Source organism: Pristiophorus japonicus, chromosome 24 (genome assembly GCF_044704955.1).
Source record: "Pristiophorus japonicus isolate sPriJap1 chromosome 24, sPriJap1.hap1, whole genome shotgun sequence".
Classification (NCBI taxonomy): domain Eukaryota; kingdom Metazoa; phylum Chordata; class Chondrichthyes; family Pristiophoridae; genus Pristiophorus; species Pristiophorus japonicus.
The window spans coordinates 13,994,689-14,013,066 of NC_092000.1; the positions used below are offsets into that span (position 1 = coordinate 13,994,689).

At 50.9% G+C, this 18,378-nt stretch overlaps 1 protein-coding gene across 4 annotated transcripts in view; it reads right to left on the minus strand.

Moving 5' to 3' along the window:
- nfixb (nuclear factor I/Xb) overlaps positions 1–18,378 on the minus strand; it is a 506,036-nt gene that overhangs the window by 134,587 nt on the left and 353,071 nt on the right. For all 4 annotated transcript variants that reach the window (XM_070867267.1, XM_070867268.1, XM_070867270.1 and 1 more), the window contains one exon: positions 11,987–12,049. In XM_070867267.1, the coding sequence (XP_070723368.1) occupies positions 11,987–12,049 (63 nt within the window). The remainder of the gene's footprint in view (positions 1–11,986; positions 12,050–18,378) is intronic.

Genomic DNA, 18,378 nt, shown 5'->3' on the forward strand with positions numbered 1-18,378 from the left:
GTAAGGGAGTTAATTCCCACAATGGATCAGGGTTGGAAGAGTGGAAGGTTCGTAACAGACCCGAGAGATGGACAGGATTGCAGAGGTACGGTGGGAATGATGCGATGGAGGAATTTGAAAAAAGAAACAAGTAACATAGATAGAAAGACTTGTGTTTATATAGCGCCTTTCACGACCACCAGACATCTCAAAGCACTTTACAGCCACTGAAGTACTTTTGGAGTGTGGTCACTGTTGTAATGTGGGAAACGCAGTAGCCAATTTGTGCACAGCAAGTTCCCACAAACAGCAATGTGATAATGACCAGACAATCTGTTTTTGTTTTGTTGGGCGAGGAATATTGGCCCTGGGACACCGGGGATAACTTCCCCTGCTCTTCTTTGAAATAGTGCCACGGGATCTTTTACATCCACCTGAGAGAGAGCAGACAGGACCTCGGTTTAATGTCTCATCTGAAAGACGGCACCTCCGACAGTGCGGTACTCCCTCAGCACTGCAGCGGGAGTGTCAGCCTAGATTTAGGTGCTCAGGTTCCTGGAGTGGGACTCGAACCCACAACCCTCTGACTCAGAGGCGAGGGTGCTACCCACTGAGTTACAATTGGAGGTTGGTGAGGGCAGGGGAGGTTAGGTATGTTGGACTCATCATGGGATACGAGGGTAGGCTTCTGGGTGAGTTCGAGTTATGTCGGGCGAAGCTCAGAGAGCCAGCTTGGAAAGCGTTTGGATTAATCAAGTTGACGGAGAAGTATATTATTCACCCGAAACACTGCTGCGGATCTTTCTGGCTGAGAGTGGGGGTTGGTTAAAATCTTTTGTTCAGCTTAAAGGATTTGCTAACCTGGAAGGTTGGCAGTTGAAGCCATGATAAAGTGGATTAGCGGATGAAAGGGCCGAGATGTTACAAGGCATTAGGCAGTGTCAAGATTGGGTCACCGACAGCTCTGGTCTTTGACGGGCAATTTGAGTCGAGGGTCCTTGAGAATTAGGAATCCGCGTTGAGTGTGTTCAGTCCATTAAGATGTTGCCAGTGTTACAAGTGCAGGTATGGCCGTGTACAGTGACACCAGTGTACCCGGCCAGAATAGAAGCGATTGGGTAACAGCCCCGTCAATTCAGCACCGAGCATCCATTGACACCTCTGTGTCAGCCAATGGGCTGGAGATGGGGCGGGACTTCCAGACAAACAGCAAATTTTACAGCAAACAGCAACGCAAACAACAACCTGTATTGATATTGTCATGTATCTTACATTATTATATATAACTGTATCCTAACATGCTATACATGACTGTAATAAGATATGACCTGTAACCACCAGCATACCTTACCACCAGGGGTGCACTTGCAAGAGACAGGTATATAAGGACAGGTCTCAGGCAAGTGCAGCATTCCAGAGCTGTGAAATAAAGGTGCAGGTCCAGAGTGACCTTGACTTCACTACATGCCTCGTGTGAATCTGTACTGAGGGGACAGGACTTTACAATGGCGACGAGTTACGGGATTACAGAATCCATAGAATGGCGAAAAGTATAATGCGACAATTGGGAGGACTTGTAGAAAGGCTCCAGCAAAGCTTTGTAACCAAAGACTGGTTAGGTGGCGGGAAGGCAGACAAGAGAAGAGCCCATCTCTTGACCAGCTGTGGCTCAAAAACATACGCTTTAATGAAGGATCTGTTGGCACCCGAGAAACCAGCAAGCAAGTCGTTTGAAGAATTGAGCACACTGGTAAGAGACCACCTGAAGCCAGCGAGCAGCCTACACATGGCCAGACACAGGTTCTACAACTACAGACGCTGTGTGGGCCAGAGCATACCCGACTTTGTGGCGGAACTTCGGAGGTTGGCTAGTTTATGTGAGTTCTCCGATGAACTGAGGAGAGAAATGCTGAGAGACTTTTTAATTGAAGGAATAGGCCACGCAGGCATATTCCGAAAGTTCATAGAGACCAAGACCCTGACCTTAGAGGCAGCAGCACTGGTTGCACAGACATTCTTGGCAGGGGAAGAAGAAACTGATTTACAATGCAGGTACGACAACTAACGAAATATCGGAACAAGAAGTTCACAAACTGCTACCCCTACACACAGACAAAACCGGGAGAACAGGCTCTCGACAGCAGGCAGAAGCCATCAAGGGCCACAGGAATGGCCGTTCACACTCATCAACCCACAATGCGAGCAATCAACTACAAACTGAGAGAAGCTCGAGATCAGCCAGACGCAGCTCATTCTTTGGGAACACTTTGAACAATGGAACAGGTCTGTGCTGGAGGTGTGGGGGTGGGCACTCGTCAAGGGGATGTCGATTTCAGCAGGCTGTTTGCAGAAATTGTGAAAATACAGGGCATTTGTCCCGCATGTGCAAAAAAACGGCAGCTCGGCTGGTATACAAATCGGAGTGGTCGGAAAGCGGACCAGAAGATGGTGGGGACAGTACCCGGGACACCGATGTACAGCGGGTCAACACGATCAATGGCCGCTGCTCCTACAATAGGATGCCTCCTATAATGATGAGGGTCCTACTCAACGGGATATCTGTCAACATGGAGCTGGATACGGGAGCGAGTCAATCTCTCATGGGCGCTCAACAATTTGAACAACTGTGGCCGCATAAAAGAGACAGACCAAAACTCACAAGGGTCGACACCAAACTAAGGACCTATACCAAATAAATTGTACCAGTCCTCGGCAGCGCCATGCTCTTTGTCACACACAAAGGGACAGTGAACCGACTTCCCCTGTGGATTGTCCCCGGAGACCCCCCAGCACTGCTGGGGAGAAGCTGGCTAGCAAAACTAAACTGGAAATGGGATGATGTCCATGCCATGTCATTAGAGGAACGGACCTCCTGCTCAACAGTTATAAAGCGATTTGAACATCTCTTTCAGCCAGGTGTGGGCCCTTTCAAAGGGGCCAAAGTCAAAATCTACATTACACAGGATGCTAGACCGGTCCATCACAAGGCCAGAGCTGTACCCTATGTGATGAGGGAAAAGATTGAACACGAACTAGACAGGCTTCAGCGGGAAGGCATTATATCACCTGTAGAATTTAGCGACTGGGCAAGTCCCATCGTCCCAGTCATGAGGCCTGATGGATCCGTACGAATCTGTGGGGACTACAAATCTACCATAAACATAGTCTCCCTACAGGACCAGTACCCGCTGCCCAGAGCGGAGGACTTATTTGCCACATTGGCTGGAGGTAAATTTTTCTCAAAATTAGACCTCACATCTGCATGACGCAAGAATTGACTGAGGAATCCAAGCTACTCACCACCATCAACACACATCGAGGCCTTTTCATGTACAATCGATGCCCATTCGGCATCAGGTCAGCAGCTGCCATATTCCAGCGCAACATGGAGAGTCTGCTCAAGTCCATCCCGGGGACGGTTGTATTTCAAGACGACATACTTATCACGGGCAGGGACACCGACTCCCATCTCCGTAATTTGGAGGAAGTACTAAAGCTGTTGGATCGGTTAGGCCTACGAGTCAAGAAATCCAAGTGCCTGTTTCTCGCACCCTAGGTTGAATTTTTGGGCAGAAGGATTGCCGCTGATGGAATCCGCCCAACAGAGTCCAAAACAGAAGCAATTCGCCTGGCACCCAGGCCCCGGAATGTCTCAGAACTGCGCGCCTTTCTCGGGCTACTCAATTACTTTGGGAACTTTATGCAGAACTTAAGCACACTGCTGGGCCTCTCCACGTGCTACTCAGGAAGGGGTGCTACTCAGGATTGGTTTTGGGGGGACGCCCAGGAACGCGCCTTCTGTGTTCCAACAGTGTTTTGACTTTCTTTGACCCAGGTAAAAAGCTAGTTCTCACATGCGATGTGTCAGCGTATGGGGTCGGGTGCGTTTTGCAACATGTCAATAGTGCGGGCAAATTATAACCCATAGCTTATGCCTCCAGGTCAAGTTCGCGGGCGGAGCGCGGGTACGGAATGGTAGAGAAGGAGGTGCTCGCGTGCGTGTTTGGTGTCAAAAAGATGCACCAATACCTTTTCGGGGCCAAGTTCGCGTTAGAAACCGACCACAAGCCCCTCACGTCCCTTCTATCCGAGAGCAAGGCAATAAACGCCAATGCCTCGGCACGAATTCAACGGTGGGCACTCATGCTGGCGTCCTACGACTATACCATAAGGCACAGACCAGGCACAGACAACTGTGCCGACGCGCTCAGCAGGCTACCCCTGGCGCCCACGGAAGGGTCTGACGAACAGGACTGTGAGATAGTCATGGCAATCAATGCCTTTGAGTCCACAGGGTCACCCATGACGGCTCACCAAATCAGAGCCTGGACGGCCAGCGACCCCACGTTATCCTGAATAAAAAGATGTGTCCTAACCAGTGACTGGGCAGAGGCTCGCGATGCCTGTCCCAAGGAATTAAAACCCTTTCACAGGCGCATGCATGAGCTATCACTACAAGCAGACTGCCTGATGTGGGGCAGCCGAGTAGTCATGCCTCTGTGAGGCAGAGAGGCATTTGTCCGGGAGCTCCACCGCGAGCACCCGGGGATCATTCTCATGAAGGCCATAGCCAGATCCCATGTCTGGTGGCCTGGTATTGACGCGGACTTGGAGCTCTGCGCCTGAAGGTGCACCATTTGTGCCCAGCTCAACAATGCCCCCAGGGAGGCTCCACTGAGCCCCTGGCCTACCAAACCGTGGTCGCGGGTGCACGTAGACTATGCGGGCCCATTCATGGGCAAAATGTTCCTCGTAGTTGTAGATGCATTTTCAAAGTGGATCGAATGTACTATTTTAAACTCGAGCACAACCTCCACCACTGTGGAGAGCCATGTTTGCAACGCGCGGAATCCCTGACATATTGGTCAGTGACAATGGTCCGTGCTTCACCAGCGCAGAATTCCAAGACTTTATAATTGACCACGGCATAAATCACGTCAAGACAGCACCATTCAAGCCGGCCTCCAACGACCAGGCGGAGAGAGCAGTGCAAATCATTAAACAAGGCATGCTTAAAATCCAAGGTCCCACGCTGCAGGGTCGCCTATCGCGACTGCTGCTGGCATACAGATCTCGTCCGCACTCATTGACTGGGATCCCTCCCACGCAACTGTTGATGAAAAGGACTTTAAAAACAAGGCTCTCATTAATCCTCCCAGACATGCATGAAATCATTGAGGCAAAACGCCGTAAGCTGACTGAGTACCATAACAGAAATTCGAGGGGGAGATGGAATGAGATAGGGGACAAAGTGTTTGCACTAAACTATGGCAGGGGTCCCAAATGGCTTGCGGGGACAGTAACGGGCAAGGAAGGAAACAGGCTACTGGTAGTACAAATGGACAATGGCAAAACCTGCCGGAGGCATGTAGACCAAGTCAAAAGCAGATTTACCAACAACACTGCGGAACCAGAGGCAGACTACAATGTGGAACTCGCACCACACCTGGTGGACAGACAGAGGGAACAACCTGAGGAAAGGGCAATCCCAACAGACAGCCCAGGCGAGTCAACAACAATCACACCAATCGAAACAGACAGCCCAGGCGAGATACCAGCAACCACACCCAAAGAAAAACAGACACCAAGGCAAACAACTGACCACAACTCAGACGCTCCACGCGAGAGCGTAGACCACCTGAGAGACTGAACCTATAAAGACAATAAGACCTTGGGGGAGGGTGATGTCATGTATCTTACATTATTATATATAACTGTAGCCTAACATGCTATACATGACTGTAATAAGATATGACCTGTAACCACCAGCATACCTTACCACCAGGGGTGCACTTGCAACAGACAGGTATATAAGGACAGGTCTGAGGCAAGTGCAGCATTCCAGAGCTGTGAAATAAAGGTGCAGGTCCAGAGTGACCTTGACTTCACTACATGCCTCGTGTGAATCTGTACTGAGGGGACAGGACTTTACAGATATGACGCCTTTAACGTAATGAAACGTCCCAAGGCGTGCCATGGGATCTTTTACATCCACCCAAGGGGGCAGACAGGGCTTTCGTCTGAACTGCACTGGAGTGTCACAGCCTAGATTTTCATGCTCAAGTCCCTGGAGTGGGACTTGAACCCACAACCTTCTGACTCGGAGGTGAGAGGGCAACCCACTGAGCCACAGCTGATACAGCCATTTGACCCACCCTATGTATGCCGGCTCTTTGGAAGAGCTTTTCAATTTGTTTCACTCTCCTGCTGTTTCCCCATAGCCCTTAAAATTATGATAAGAAATTTGACACCTGTATTGTATGCATTGGTTATGCTGTTGAGTCGGGAGTGCGTTAGCCAGTCACGTGATGTTCACAAACCCCAGCCAGTTAAGTTCAGGGATCCACGATGAGGCAGGTGGTTGTGAGCCTGGTGTATGAACTGATAATGTGTCGTGTGATTGTTTAATCTTTTGCTAATAAACCAACTAGTTCTTAATAGCAATGTGTTGCGACAAATTCTTAATCAAAGAACCCATGAAGCAAATTCCTCTCGAGCCGCATAAGTAGAAATTAGCTCAGGTGACCAAAAGCTTGGTCAAAGAGGTATGTTTTAAGCAGTGTCTTGAAGGAGGAGAGAGAGGTAGAGAGGCGGAGAGGTTTAGGGAGGGAGTTCCAGAGCTTGGGCCCCAGGCAGCTGAAGACACGGCCACCGATGGTTGAGCGATTATAATCAGGGATGCTCAAGAGGGCAGAATTTGAGGAGCGCAGACATCTGGGGCAGGTTGTGGGGCTGGAGGAGATGATAGAGACAGGGAGGGGCAAGGGGCCATGGAGGGATTTGAAAATAAGGGTGAGAATTTTGAAATCGAGGCATTGCTTAACCGGGAGCCAATGTAGGTCAGTGAGCACAGAGAGAAAGTTTATTTACAAAGTCTATTTAAAAAGAATCTTTCGGAACTGCAGCAAACAGAAATCGTGCGTAAAATCACTTACAGCCGAGCAGTCTGCGGGCGGGATTGACAGAGAAAATTATCCAGTCATCTCCATTCTGGCCGGAAAGAGTGGCGTCACGGTATGCTGCCTTAAAAACCGTGAGCTTTTTTGCCCCATTATCTTTCAACACTTCCATTTATTAGTTATAAAAAGATTGGGGGAAAAAGGCAGTCACCAATCATCCAATCACAGGGTATGGTAACACAGTGGTTATGTTACTGGACCAATAATCCAGAAACCTGGGCAAATGATCTGGAGACGTGAGTTCAAATCCTACCATGGCAGCTGGAGAATTTAAATTCAGTTAATTAAATAAATCTGGAATAAAAAGTTTGTATCAGTAGTGGTGAGCATGAAACTACTATTTGTCGGAAAAACCCATCTGGTTCACTAATGTTCTTTAGGGAAGGAAATCTGCCGCCCTTACCCGGTCTGGGCCTATATGTGACTCCAGACTCACAGCAATGTGGTTGCCTCTTAACTGCCCTGTGAAATGGCCCAGTGAGACACTCAGTTGTATTCAGGAAGGCGGCTCACCACCACCTTCTCAAGGGGCAATTAGGGATGGACAATAAATGCCGGCCTTGCCACCGATTCCCACATCACATGAATTAATTTTTTTTAAATCGGGGGTAAGGAAGTTGTAATGCATGCACTTGTGAGTATGCTGACAGGTTTGCTGAACTGTTGAGTTGGGAGTGGCTTAGCCAGTCACGTGATGTTCACAAGACTCAATAAAACCCCGGCCAGTTGGGTTCGGGGGATCCACGATGGGGCAGGTGGTTGTGAGCCTGGTGGATGAACTGGTAATGTGTCGTGTGATTGTTAAACCTTTTGCTAAGAAATCAACTAGTTCTCAATAGCAATGTGTTGCTATGGATTCTTAAGCAAAGAACCCATGAAGCAAATAGATTACAGGGGGGAACCAGTGTGCTTCGCAGAGCATTTGATCATCTAAAAACCTTATAACGTTCAATCCCGCTCTTAACCAGATATTTGTCCAGCTATTTATTTTTTAATGGGAGATAATGGTCGCAGAATTAACTGCGTTCGGTGGGAGTCTACTGCATTAATCTGTGGGGTTTTACGTTCGTTGAACTTCTACTGCCATCAACAAGATTGCTAATTTTGTAACGTTTCCTCTGCCCACCTTTGGCCCGTTTGCCGTGAAGGAGTTCCGGTTAGAGCTCTTGCTTTGGGAGTCTCGTGTCTGTCATGCGAACTATGTGGCCTGACCAGTGGAGCCGATCAAGTGTGGTCAGTGCTTCGATGCTGGGGATGTTGGCCTGGTCGAGGACTCTAACGTTGGTGCATCTTTCCTCCCAGGGGATTTATAGGATCTTGTAGAGACATCGTTGGTGGTATTTCTCCAGCGACTTGAGGTGTCTACTGTACATGGTCCCACCCTCCCTTTCCCACAACGACTATCTGCCCCACCTGTGACAGAGACTGTGGTTCTCGTATTGGACTGTTCAGCCACCTAAAGATTCATTTTTATAGTGGAAGCAAGTCTTCCTCGATTCCGAGGGACTGCCTATGATGATGATGCTAATTTTATAACTCCATCTCCCAGTTCTGCCATCATCATTTAATTTAAATGGTCTCTTTATATCTTCATTAGTTATGCCTTACAGTATTTTAAAGACTCAGGTCATGCCCCGCTCAATCTCCTTTCCTCCACTGAAAACATTCTGTTTTTCTTGAACACAAAAATCTAGGCTGACACGCCAATGCAGTGCTGAGGGAGCGCCGCACTGTCGGAGGGGCAGTACTGAGGAAGCGCTGCACTGTCGGAGGGGCAGTACTGAGGGAGCGCTGCACTGTCGGAGGGGCAGTACTGAGGATGTGCTGCACTGTCGGAGGGGCAGTACTGAGGGAGCGCCGCACTGTAGGAGGGGCAGTACTGAAGATGTGCTGCACTGTCGGAGGGGCAGTACTGAGGGAGCGCTGCACTGTCGGAGAGTCAGTAGTGAGGGAGCGCGGCACTGTCGGAGGGGCAGTATTGAGGGAGCGCCGCACTGTCGGAGGGGCAGTACTGAGGAAGTGCTGCACTGTCGGAGGGGCAGTACTGAGGGAGCGCCGCACTGTCGGAGGGGCAGTACTGATGGAGCGCTGCACTGTAGGAGGGGCAGTACTGAGGGAGCGCTGCACTGTTGGAGGGGCAGTACTGAGGGAGCGCCGCACTGTCGGAGGGGCAGTACTGAGGGAGCGCCGCACTGTAGGAGGTGCAGTACTGATGGAGCGCCGCACTGTCGGAGGGGCAGTACTGAGGGAGCGCCGCACTGTAGGAGGTGCAGTACTGATGGAGCGCTGCACTGTAGAAGGGGCAGTACTGAGGGAGCGCCGCACTGTCGGAGGGGCAGTACTGAGGGAGCGCCGCACTGTCGGAGGGGCAGTACTGAGGGAGCGCCGCACTGACGGAGGGGCAGTACTGAGGGAGCGCCGCACTGTCAGAGGGGCAGTACTGAGGGAGCGCCGCACTGTCGGAGGAGCAGTACTGAGGGAGCGCTGCAGTGTCGGAGGGGCAGTACTGATGGAGCGTTGCACTGTCGGAGGGGCAGTACTGAGGGAGCGCCGCACTGTCGGAGGGAGATTTTGTCCAAATATCTTCCAGCAAAACAAAAAAAAAGGAAGCATATCTTCAGCCACTAGCAACATTTGCTTGAGTTTTTAGCCATCCTCAGTCCACCATTTTGGTTTTCCTTTACTCTCGAACCAATGCAGTGACATCAGAACCCGCAGGATTGAGTGTGCGAGATGGGTTAAGTAGCCTTTTCTCATTCCAATTGTCTTTTCTCGAGAGTATGTTCCCATTAGCTGATGCTATGAGGACTAGGGGACACGGGTTTAAGATTTTGGGCAAGCGATACAGAGGGGATGTGAGGAAGAACGTTATAAAACAGCAAGTGATAATGAGCTGGAACTCGCTGCCGACGAGGATGGTGGAAGCGGAGGCGATCAATGATTTCAAAAGGAAATTGGACAGGACCTTGCAGGGCTCCGGGGATAGAGGGGGGGGGGGGGTGATGGGACTGTCTGGATTGCTCTGCAGAGAGCCAGCAATGGACTCGATGGGCCGAATGGCCTCCTTCTGTGCCATAATGACTCTATTGGCTAGAAATTCATTTGCTTCGTGCCGCCCCTTAGCGCCCGAGAGGGGTCGCTAACTGGCCCCGAAGCGCTTACCGCCCGCGCGCCGCGCTGTCGGTGCCTCCCGCGAACTTCAGTGGAGGTTTAGCGGCGGCGCTCACAGTTTGCGCTGCGCACTCTAGCCCCGCCCACTTGGCGACGTTGCCAAGTGTGTGACGCCCCCGTGGCGAGCTTGACTGCTCTCGCCTGCCGTAACGCCCGGCGCAGTCATCGACAGGGGGAGCGGGCGCCACGGAGAAGCTGTCAGGGTGATATGTCCGAGGGAGGAGCGGTGGGGGGGGGGGAAACGGTTTAAATGAATGTTTTTCCCTTTAATGCATCTCCCTAAATGCTGGACAAGGTGGTTCAGCTGCCTTGGCTTTTCTGTAACATTTCGGCTGGTCGAGCTAACCTTCCCTTTAGGCGCTGGGATGCCGGTTTCCTAGCGCCAGAACTTCAGCAGCGCTCCCCCCCTGCTAGCGCCCCAAGAATCAGGGTCAGAGACCCGAGAGGGGTGGAGAACACTTCCCTTAGTGCTGCCCTCTCCCCTTGGGGCGCTAACAGTGAATATCCCAGTTGGAGACGGTAAACATCACCCGTCTCTAAAGTTAGTGACCAGGCGGTAACACCGCCTCAAATCGGGTGATAACGAATTTTAAGGACTCTATATATTCTCATCCTTATTTTCAAATCCCTCCATGGCCCTCGCCCCTCCCTATCTCTGTAATCTCCTCCAGCCCCACAACCCCCCCCCGAGATATCTGCGTTCCTCTAATTCTGCCCTCTTGAGAATCCCTGATTATAATCGCTCCACCATTGGTGGCCGTGTCTTCTGTTGCCTGGGCCCCAAGCTCTGGAACTCCCTGCCTAAACCTCTCTACCACTCTTTCCTCCTTTAAAACGCTCCTTAAAACCTATCTCTTTGACCAAGCTTTTGGTCACCTGCGCTAATTTCTACTTATGGGGCTCGGTGTCAAAGTTGTTATCTCATAACACTCCGGCGAAGCGCCTTGGGACCTTTTACTATGTTAAAGGCGCTATATAATTACAAGTTGTTGTTGTTGTAAGGCAACACTGTGCTAACTTGAAGCACAATCCTTTGTACGGATTGGCACAATTGAGCTGAGGAGATGTATAGACTTCTGCATTTACAATGCTACAGATCTCGAGCGGGCATTCCGAGGACTGCTGCCATCCTGACGTGCTTAGCCAAGTGTGGTACTAAAGGGAATCCAGGTCCGGGCCGTGGACCTTGATGACTGGGAGGACAGACACACCAACATCAGCGTCCTCGACCAGGCCAACATCCCCAGCATTGAAGCACTGACCACACTCGATCAGCTCCACTGGGCGGGCCACATTGTTCGCATGCCCCCGACACGAGGCTCCCAAAGCAAGCGCTCTACTCGGAACTCCTTCACGGCAAACAAGCCAAAGGTGGGGCAGAGGAAACGTTACAAGGACACCCTCAAAGCCTCCCCGATAAAGCGCAACATCCCCACTGACACCCTGGGAGTCCCTGGGCAAAGACCGCCCTAAGCATCCAGGAGGGCGCTGAGCACCTCGAGCCTCATCGCCGAGAGCATGCAGAAACCAAGCGCAGGCAGCGGAAGGAGCGTGCGGCAAACCAGTCCCACCCACCCTTTCCCTCAACGACTATCTGCCCCACCTGTGACAGGGACTGTGGCTCCCGTATTGGATGGTTCAGCCACCTAAGGACTTATGTTAAGAGTGGAAGCAAGTCTTCCTCGATTTCGAGGGACTGCCTATGATGATGACTAAAAGGAGGTGCTCTACAGATCCCGTGACAGATCCCATATCTAAGGTGGCCAGGCACAGCCATTCCAGTCTGACTACCGTGTTCCCCCCCCCCACCCCGCCCACCCCCCCCAGCCCCCACCCCAGCATCTCATTCTGCGCGGAGTGTAAGCGGCGATCTTTACCATTGGGTGGTGGTTTGACATCCGCGTCTCCTTGCTGGTTCGAGCTTTCAGATTGTCCTGACTCTGTGAGATAAAAAGAGACGGGTGATCAGCACGGGGAAATGACCTTTGCCCCTTTTTCGTTCCGACCCAACACCCAACCCGGCCTACCCAGAGGAGCCGGTGACCTCTGAGCCCCCAGGTCATCACCGAACACATCACGCTATCAGTCGGGGCCCACAAGCGGTCTGGAAAGATTGGTCCTCCTTCCCAACAGGTTCATGCACTCGAAAGCAGCAGGTGAAACGGCCAATTGGCCCACGAGGCCTGTCGCTTGCTCTGAGCCGTACTGCCATCGCCTCTCCCGCAGGGAGGCTCGTAACCATAGCAACAACTCCCTGAAAATAATACTATGGAAAAACGCCCCCGCGGGGACAATGGAACGAAATTTCCAAGATCACGACTTAACATTACAACCCTACATTATTCAATCCTGGCCTATTGCATTCCACAGATAACAGTGTTATGATTATTGTGTACCATTGAATACTTAATTATTTATGTTCATGCCTATCCCTATATTTCTCTTCCCCCCCCGCCCCCCTCCCCCCCCCCCCCCAGCCTCTCTCTCTCTCCCCCCAGCCTTTGGGCCCAGGCCGGCCGCAGGGGGGAGAGAGTCAGAGCCTCAGGTCCTGCTTTGCCACGCACGTGGAATGATCTGGCCGGGAGGAGGGCGGAGCTTGGCAGGGGGCGGGGCTTGTCGCCTGTCGGTCAACAAAAAAAGTGCAGTGCAAATAGTTAGTCCCATTTCTTAAATCCTTCACGCCACCAGGTGTCTGCCAACTGGCTTTTAGAGCAGTTAAGCGAGATCGCCTCAACTTACTGAAAGGGTTGAAATAAAACACACGATGCCCGCCAAACATATCTCCCCCTCAGTGACAGGATGGTCAAACTGAGCTCCAGGCATCTCTAAAGCCACCATCGTTGACACTTTATCATCAGCTATGGGCCAAGAGATTCATCTTGGGCAGTGGCACCAGAATGGGCGCTGTGTATATCTCGCGGCCGATCCGATACCACACGTTGTGACAAATTTCTAGGCCACCTTTATTTTTTTTAAATCTTGTCATTTCTGGAATGTGGGTGTCGCAGGCAAGGCCGGCATTTATTGGCCATCCCTAATTGCCCCTTGAGAAGGTGGTGGTGAGCCGCCTTCTTAAACCGCTGCAGTCCGTGTGGTGAAGGTGCTCCCACAGTGCTGTTAGGGAGGGAATTCTCGGATTCTGACACAGCGACGATGAAGGAACGGCCGATATATTTCCAGGTCAGGATGGTGTGTGACTTGGAGGGGAAGGTGGAGGAGGTGGTGTTCCCATGCGCCTGCTGCCCTTGTCCTTCTAGGTGGTAGATGGGTTTGTGAGGTGTTGCTGCAGTGCATCTTGTAGATGGTACACACTGCAGCTACGGTGCGCCGGTGGTGGAGGGAGTGAAGGTTGAAGGTGGTGGATGGGGTGCTGAGTGACATGTGCACACAGATGGGTTTCTACATAAGCACTCAAAGCTCGGCATGGTCCTGTTGGGCTGAATGGCCTGTTTCAGTGCTGCAAATACTACGTAAGCTCAGTACACATGGCTGGCCTCCTGATTAAGGGCATCACCTTGAACTGATTGTGGAGTCTTGGCTCCCAAACACACTGCTTCATCACATAGGACAGATTCCCAGCATTCCCCACTACTTAGCGCTTTGATATCCTTTCAAATCCGATTTTTAATTCCTGGCCCTTGGCTGCCATTCAAATTAATGCAATTATTATTATTAATTTTAGAATAGATTTAAGCCGGGCCAACGAAATCAGTGCTCTTTACTCGCAGAGCTTTAGAAAGAAAGACTTGCATTTATATAGCGTCTTGCACAACAATCGGACAGCTCAAAGTGCTTAATACAGCCAAGGAAGTAGCGATGGGCGACAAATGCTGGTGACGCCCACATCCCAGGAAGGAATTAAAAGAAAATGTCACATTCCAGATGATACAAATCAGTCTTACGGAACAGAGAGGAACATCACCGGAGCTGCATCCAGAAATTTGCAGTTACCGCAGTTGCAATTGCGCTCTGGGTGACCTCGTTCATGCTTGCTCCAGACCGCCCTGTGAGCAATGCCACAGGAGATCGACAGCCAACCTTTTGGATGAGAACTGTGCGGGCCAGAGATTTTTTTTCCCCCTGCAGGATAAGGCTACCAAGGCCTCCGTTCGTGGTTCCGAGGCTTGTTGCCGGCTTTGTTGTCTCGCTAGACCAAAACAAGCACTTGTGCATAAATGAAATGCAATGCTTTCCCCCTGAGGGCATCGATGGGATTTCGCTCCATCATTCTGCAAGCAGCAGAGCCTTATGTGCACAGAAATGTTCGAGACATTTCCTTAGTCCCCGAGGAATGCAATAAAAATGAGACACTGATTAATGTGTCTGTTGGTTTGACTTGTTACAGATGTTGTTGGTTGTAAACAGTGAATGAAAGGGCCTCATTCTCCCTTTTTTCCCTCAGTGATAATTCCGAGTTTTTAAGTGAAGTTTACATTGCTTTCTCTGTTTACAGGACGTCAAAGTGATCTCCTTATCAGACCAGTGAACTAGTGCAGTAGGCTTGGGGATGATGTCATGGGGGTTAGAGTTCTGTCTTTTGAGCCAATGATTACATCCTAATTACTATCCACGCTCAGCCGCTCACAGAAACAGCAGATGAAGCTCCACTTTTCTTTGGGCCTGACCGCGAAACCCGTCACCTTCTTCCACACACTGGGAGGACCACCTAACTGGTGTCTCTTCACCCGATGTGAAGTGCGCACCCTCTCCCCATGAGGGCGCAACCCAGTTATTAAAGCTAAGGCGCGGGCATGCCCTGGATCTCCACACTTAGAACACAAGAACATAAGAAATAGGAGCAGGAGTCGGCCATTCGGCCCCTCGAGCCTGCTCCGCCATTCAATAAGATCATGGCTGATCTGATCTTGGCCTCAACTCCACTTCCTGCCCGCTCCCCATAACCCTTGACTCCCTTATCGTTCAAAACTCTGTCTGTCTCCACCTTAAATATATTCAATGACCCAGCCTCCACAGATCTCTGGGGTAGAGAATTTCAAAGATTCACGACCCTCTGAGAGAAGAAATTCCTCCTCATCTCCATTTTAAATGGCCGACCCCTTATTCTGAAACTACGCCCCCTAGTTCTAGATTCCCCCACGAGGGGAAACATCCTCTCTGCATCTACCCCGTCAAGCCCCCTCAGAATCTTATACATTTCAATAAGATCACCTCTCATTCTTCTAAACTGCAATGAGTACAGACCCAACCTGCTCAACCTTTCCTCATAAGACAAACCCCTTCATCTCAGCAATCAGCCTGGTGAACCTTCTCTGAACTGCTTCCAATGCAAGTATATCCCTCCCTAATCATCATCATAGGCAATCCCTCGGAATCGAGGAAGACTTGCTTCCACTCTAAAAATGAGTCCTTAGGTGGCTGAACAGTCCAATACGAGAGCCACGGTCCCTGGCACAGACAGTGGTTGAGGGAAAGGGGAGGGTGGGACTGGTTTGCCGCATGCTCCTTCCGCTACCTGCGCTTGATTTCTGCATGCTCTCGCCGATGAGACTCGAGGTGCTCAGCGACCTCCCGGATGCACTCACCTCCACTTAGGGCGGACTGGTCTTTGGCCAGGGACTCCCAGATGTCGGTGGGGATCCGTAAGTACTGTTATCTGTTTCCCCCCCACCCCCCACAATGTGAAGTGCGCACCCTCTCCCCATAAGGGCGCAACCCGCTAATCAAAGCTAAGGAGCGCGCCTGCAAGGTTGAACGCCCTGGATCCCCACACTCAGCTCCGGGGAACCTCGCTGCTGGAACTTAACCGCTTGCAGCAGTGCAGTCTGCCAGCACAAAGCAATGATGGGATCCCCTCCTTATTAGGGCGTTGACTTGCAGGGTCATTTGGGTCCGACTGCGAAGAAACACAGCTAGTCAGCAACCAACAGTCCCCTGGAGTTTTGAGCTCCTGCCCAGCTCCAACATCTGCTGCAGAAAAGAAGACTTGCATTTATATAGCGCCTTTCACGACCACCAGGCGTCTCAAAGCACTGCGCAGCCAATTATGTACTTATGGAGTGTAGTCACTGTTGTGACGAGATGTGGGAAACAGGCAGCCAATTCGTGCACAGCAAGCTCCCACAAACAGCAATGTGATAACAACCAGATAATTAGGGTTTTTTTTCCCCCCCCCCTCATGTTAATTGAGGGATAAATATTGGCCCCAGGACACCTCCCCCTGCTCTTCTTCGAAATAGTGTCGTGGGATCTTTTACACCCACCTGAGAGAGCAGACGGGGCCTCGGTTTAACGTCTCATCCGAAAGACAGCACCTCCGACAGTGCGGCACTCCCTCAGCACTTCACTGGAGTGTCGACCTAGATTTATGTGCTCACGTTCCTGGAGTGGGACTTGAACCCACGACTTTCCGACTCACAGGCGAGGGTGCTGCCCACTGAGCCACAGCTGACACTGACAAGGAATACAGAGGCTACAAAGGAATTACTTGCATGTCATCTCTCAATCCCCAGGGTGGCATCATAATTTCGTGGATATATTAAGACTACCTTATAACCTCCCCTTCTCCCGCCCACCTCCCCGACCCCACCCCGTCCCCTACCCCAGCAAATTCCAGAGCCGCTTCCACCAGGAGTGTTCCCAGTACGGTGGAGTCCACCTCATTTACACACCACAGGGTGGACGACACTGTACCTCCGCCAGCGTGTGGATAACTGTTCAGACGTCACGGGCTACAGCGTCCCTTTCTGGCCTTGTCCTCTCTCTGGTGACTGGTGGGAGCTGGGAAAGACCAAGGCTTCAAATGGAGGTCTGCACCTGTACCAGGATAAGGGCAGCGAGCGCTGATAGCAGGGCGAATATTTGCAGCCTGCTGGTGTTGTTCCTCCCAAATAATCATGGGAAAACCGCCTCTTCAGTTGGCTTTACATGGCACCTTTAAGAACATAAGAACATGAGAAATAGGAACAGGAGTCGGCCACCTGGCCCCTCGAGCCTGCTCCGCCATTCAATAAGATCATGGCTGATCTGATCATGGACTCAGCTCCACTTCCCTGCCCGCACCCTTTACTCCCTTATTGCTCAATAATCTGCCTATCTCTGCCTTAAATATATTCAATGACCCAGCCTCCACAGCTCTCTGGGCAGAGAATTCCACAGATTTACAACCCTTTGAGAGAAGAAATTCCTCCTCATCTCAGTTTTAAATGGGCGGCCCCTTATTCTGAGACTATGCCCCCTAGTTTTAGTTTCCCCCATCAGTGGAAATATCCTCTCTGCATCCACCTTATCGAGCCCCCCCTCATTATCTTATGTGCTTCGATAAGATCGCCTCTCATTCTTCTGAACTCCAATGAGTAGAGGCCCAACCACTCAGCATATCTTCAAAAGTCAACCCCCTCATCTCCGGAATCAACCGAGTGAACCTTCTCTGAACTGCCTCCAATGCAAGTATATCCTTCCTTAAATACGGAGACCAAAACTGCACGCAATACTCCAGGTGTGGCCTCACCAATAACCTGTACAGTTGTAACACGACTTCTCTGCTTTTATACTCCATTCCCCTTCAATAAAGGCCGACATTCCATTTGCCTTCCTGATTAGCTGTGGTATAAAATGTCCCAAGGCCTTTCCCAGGAGCGTTATCAAACAAAATTTGACACCTAACCACAAAAGGAGCTGCAAGCACATGTGACCAAAAGCTTGGTCCAAAAGATAGATTTCAAGGAGTGTTCTTAAAAGAGGAGAGAGAGGTGGAGAGGTTTGTGGAGAGAATTCCAGCACTTAGGGCCGAGGTAGCTGAAGACATGGGCGAAATTGGTTATAGCCCTTTTTGAGGCGGTGTCACCGCCCGAGGGCTGAATTTAGCGCCGGGCGTAAGGTACAGCCTCAAAGTCCTGAATTCAGTTTTCACGCCCAAAGATGAGAGAGCGGCGCTAAAAAGTGGCGTTGCTCACTCAGCCTCGGGCAGGAGCTCAGGAGGCCCACGGAATTTCCCCGCGGGAGTCGGCCCCCATGCTCAGGGAAAAACCGGGAAGAAAAGAAAAAAGAACTAAAACTTCTCCGATCCACACACACACACACACACACACACACACACTCCCCAACTCTTAAAACTAATGAAAACATGCAGAAATAAGTGGAGAGAAAAACTTACCTCCCTTTCTGGGCGATTCCGCCTGAAATCTGCTCTTTTACGACAACTTTTTCCAGGCTGTACGGCACATGTCACGACAGAGGCATCAAAGAGGCGTTGTACGCTGGATCACTTCACCACGTGGGTGGCGTTAGCCGGCGCATGGTTGCCTCTTGG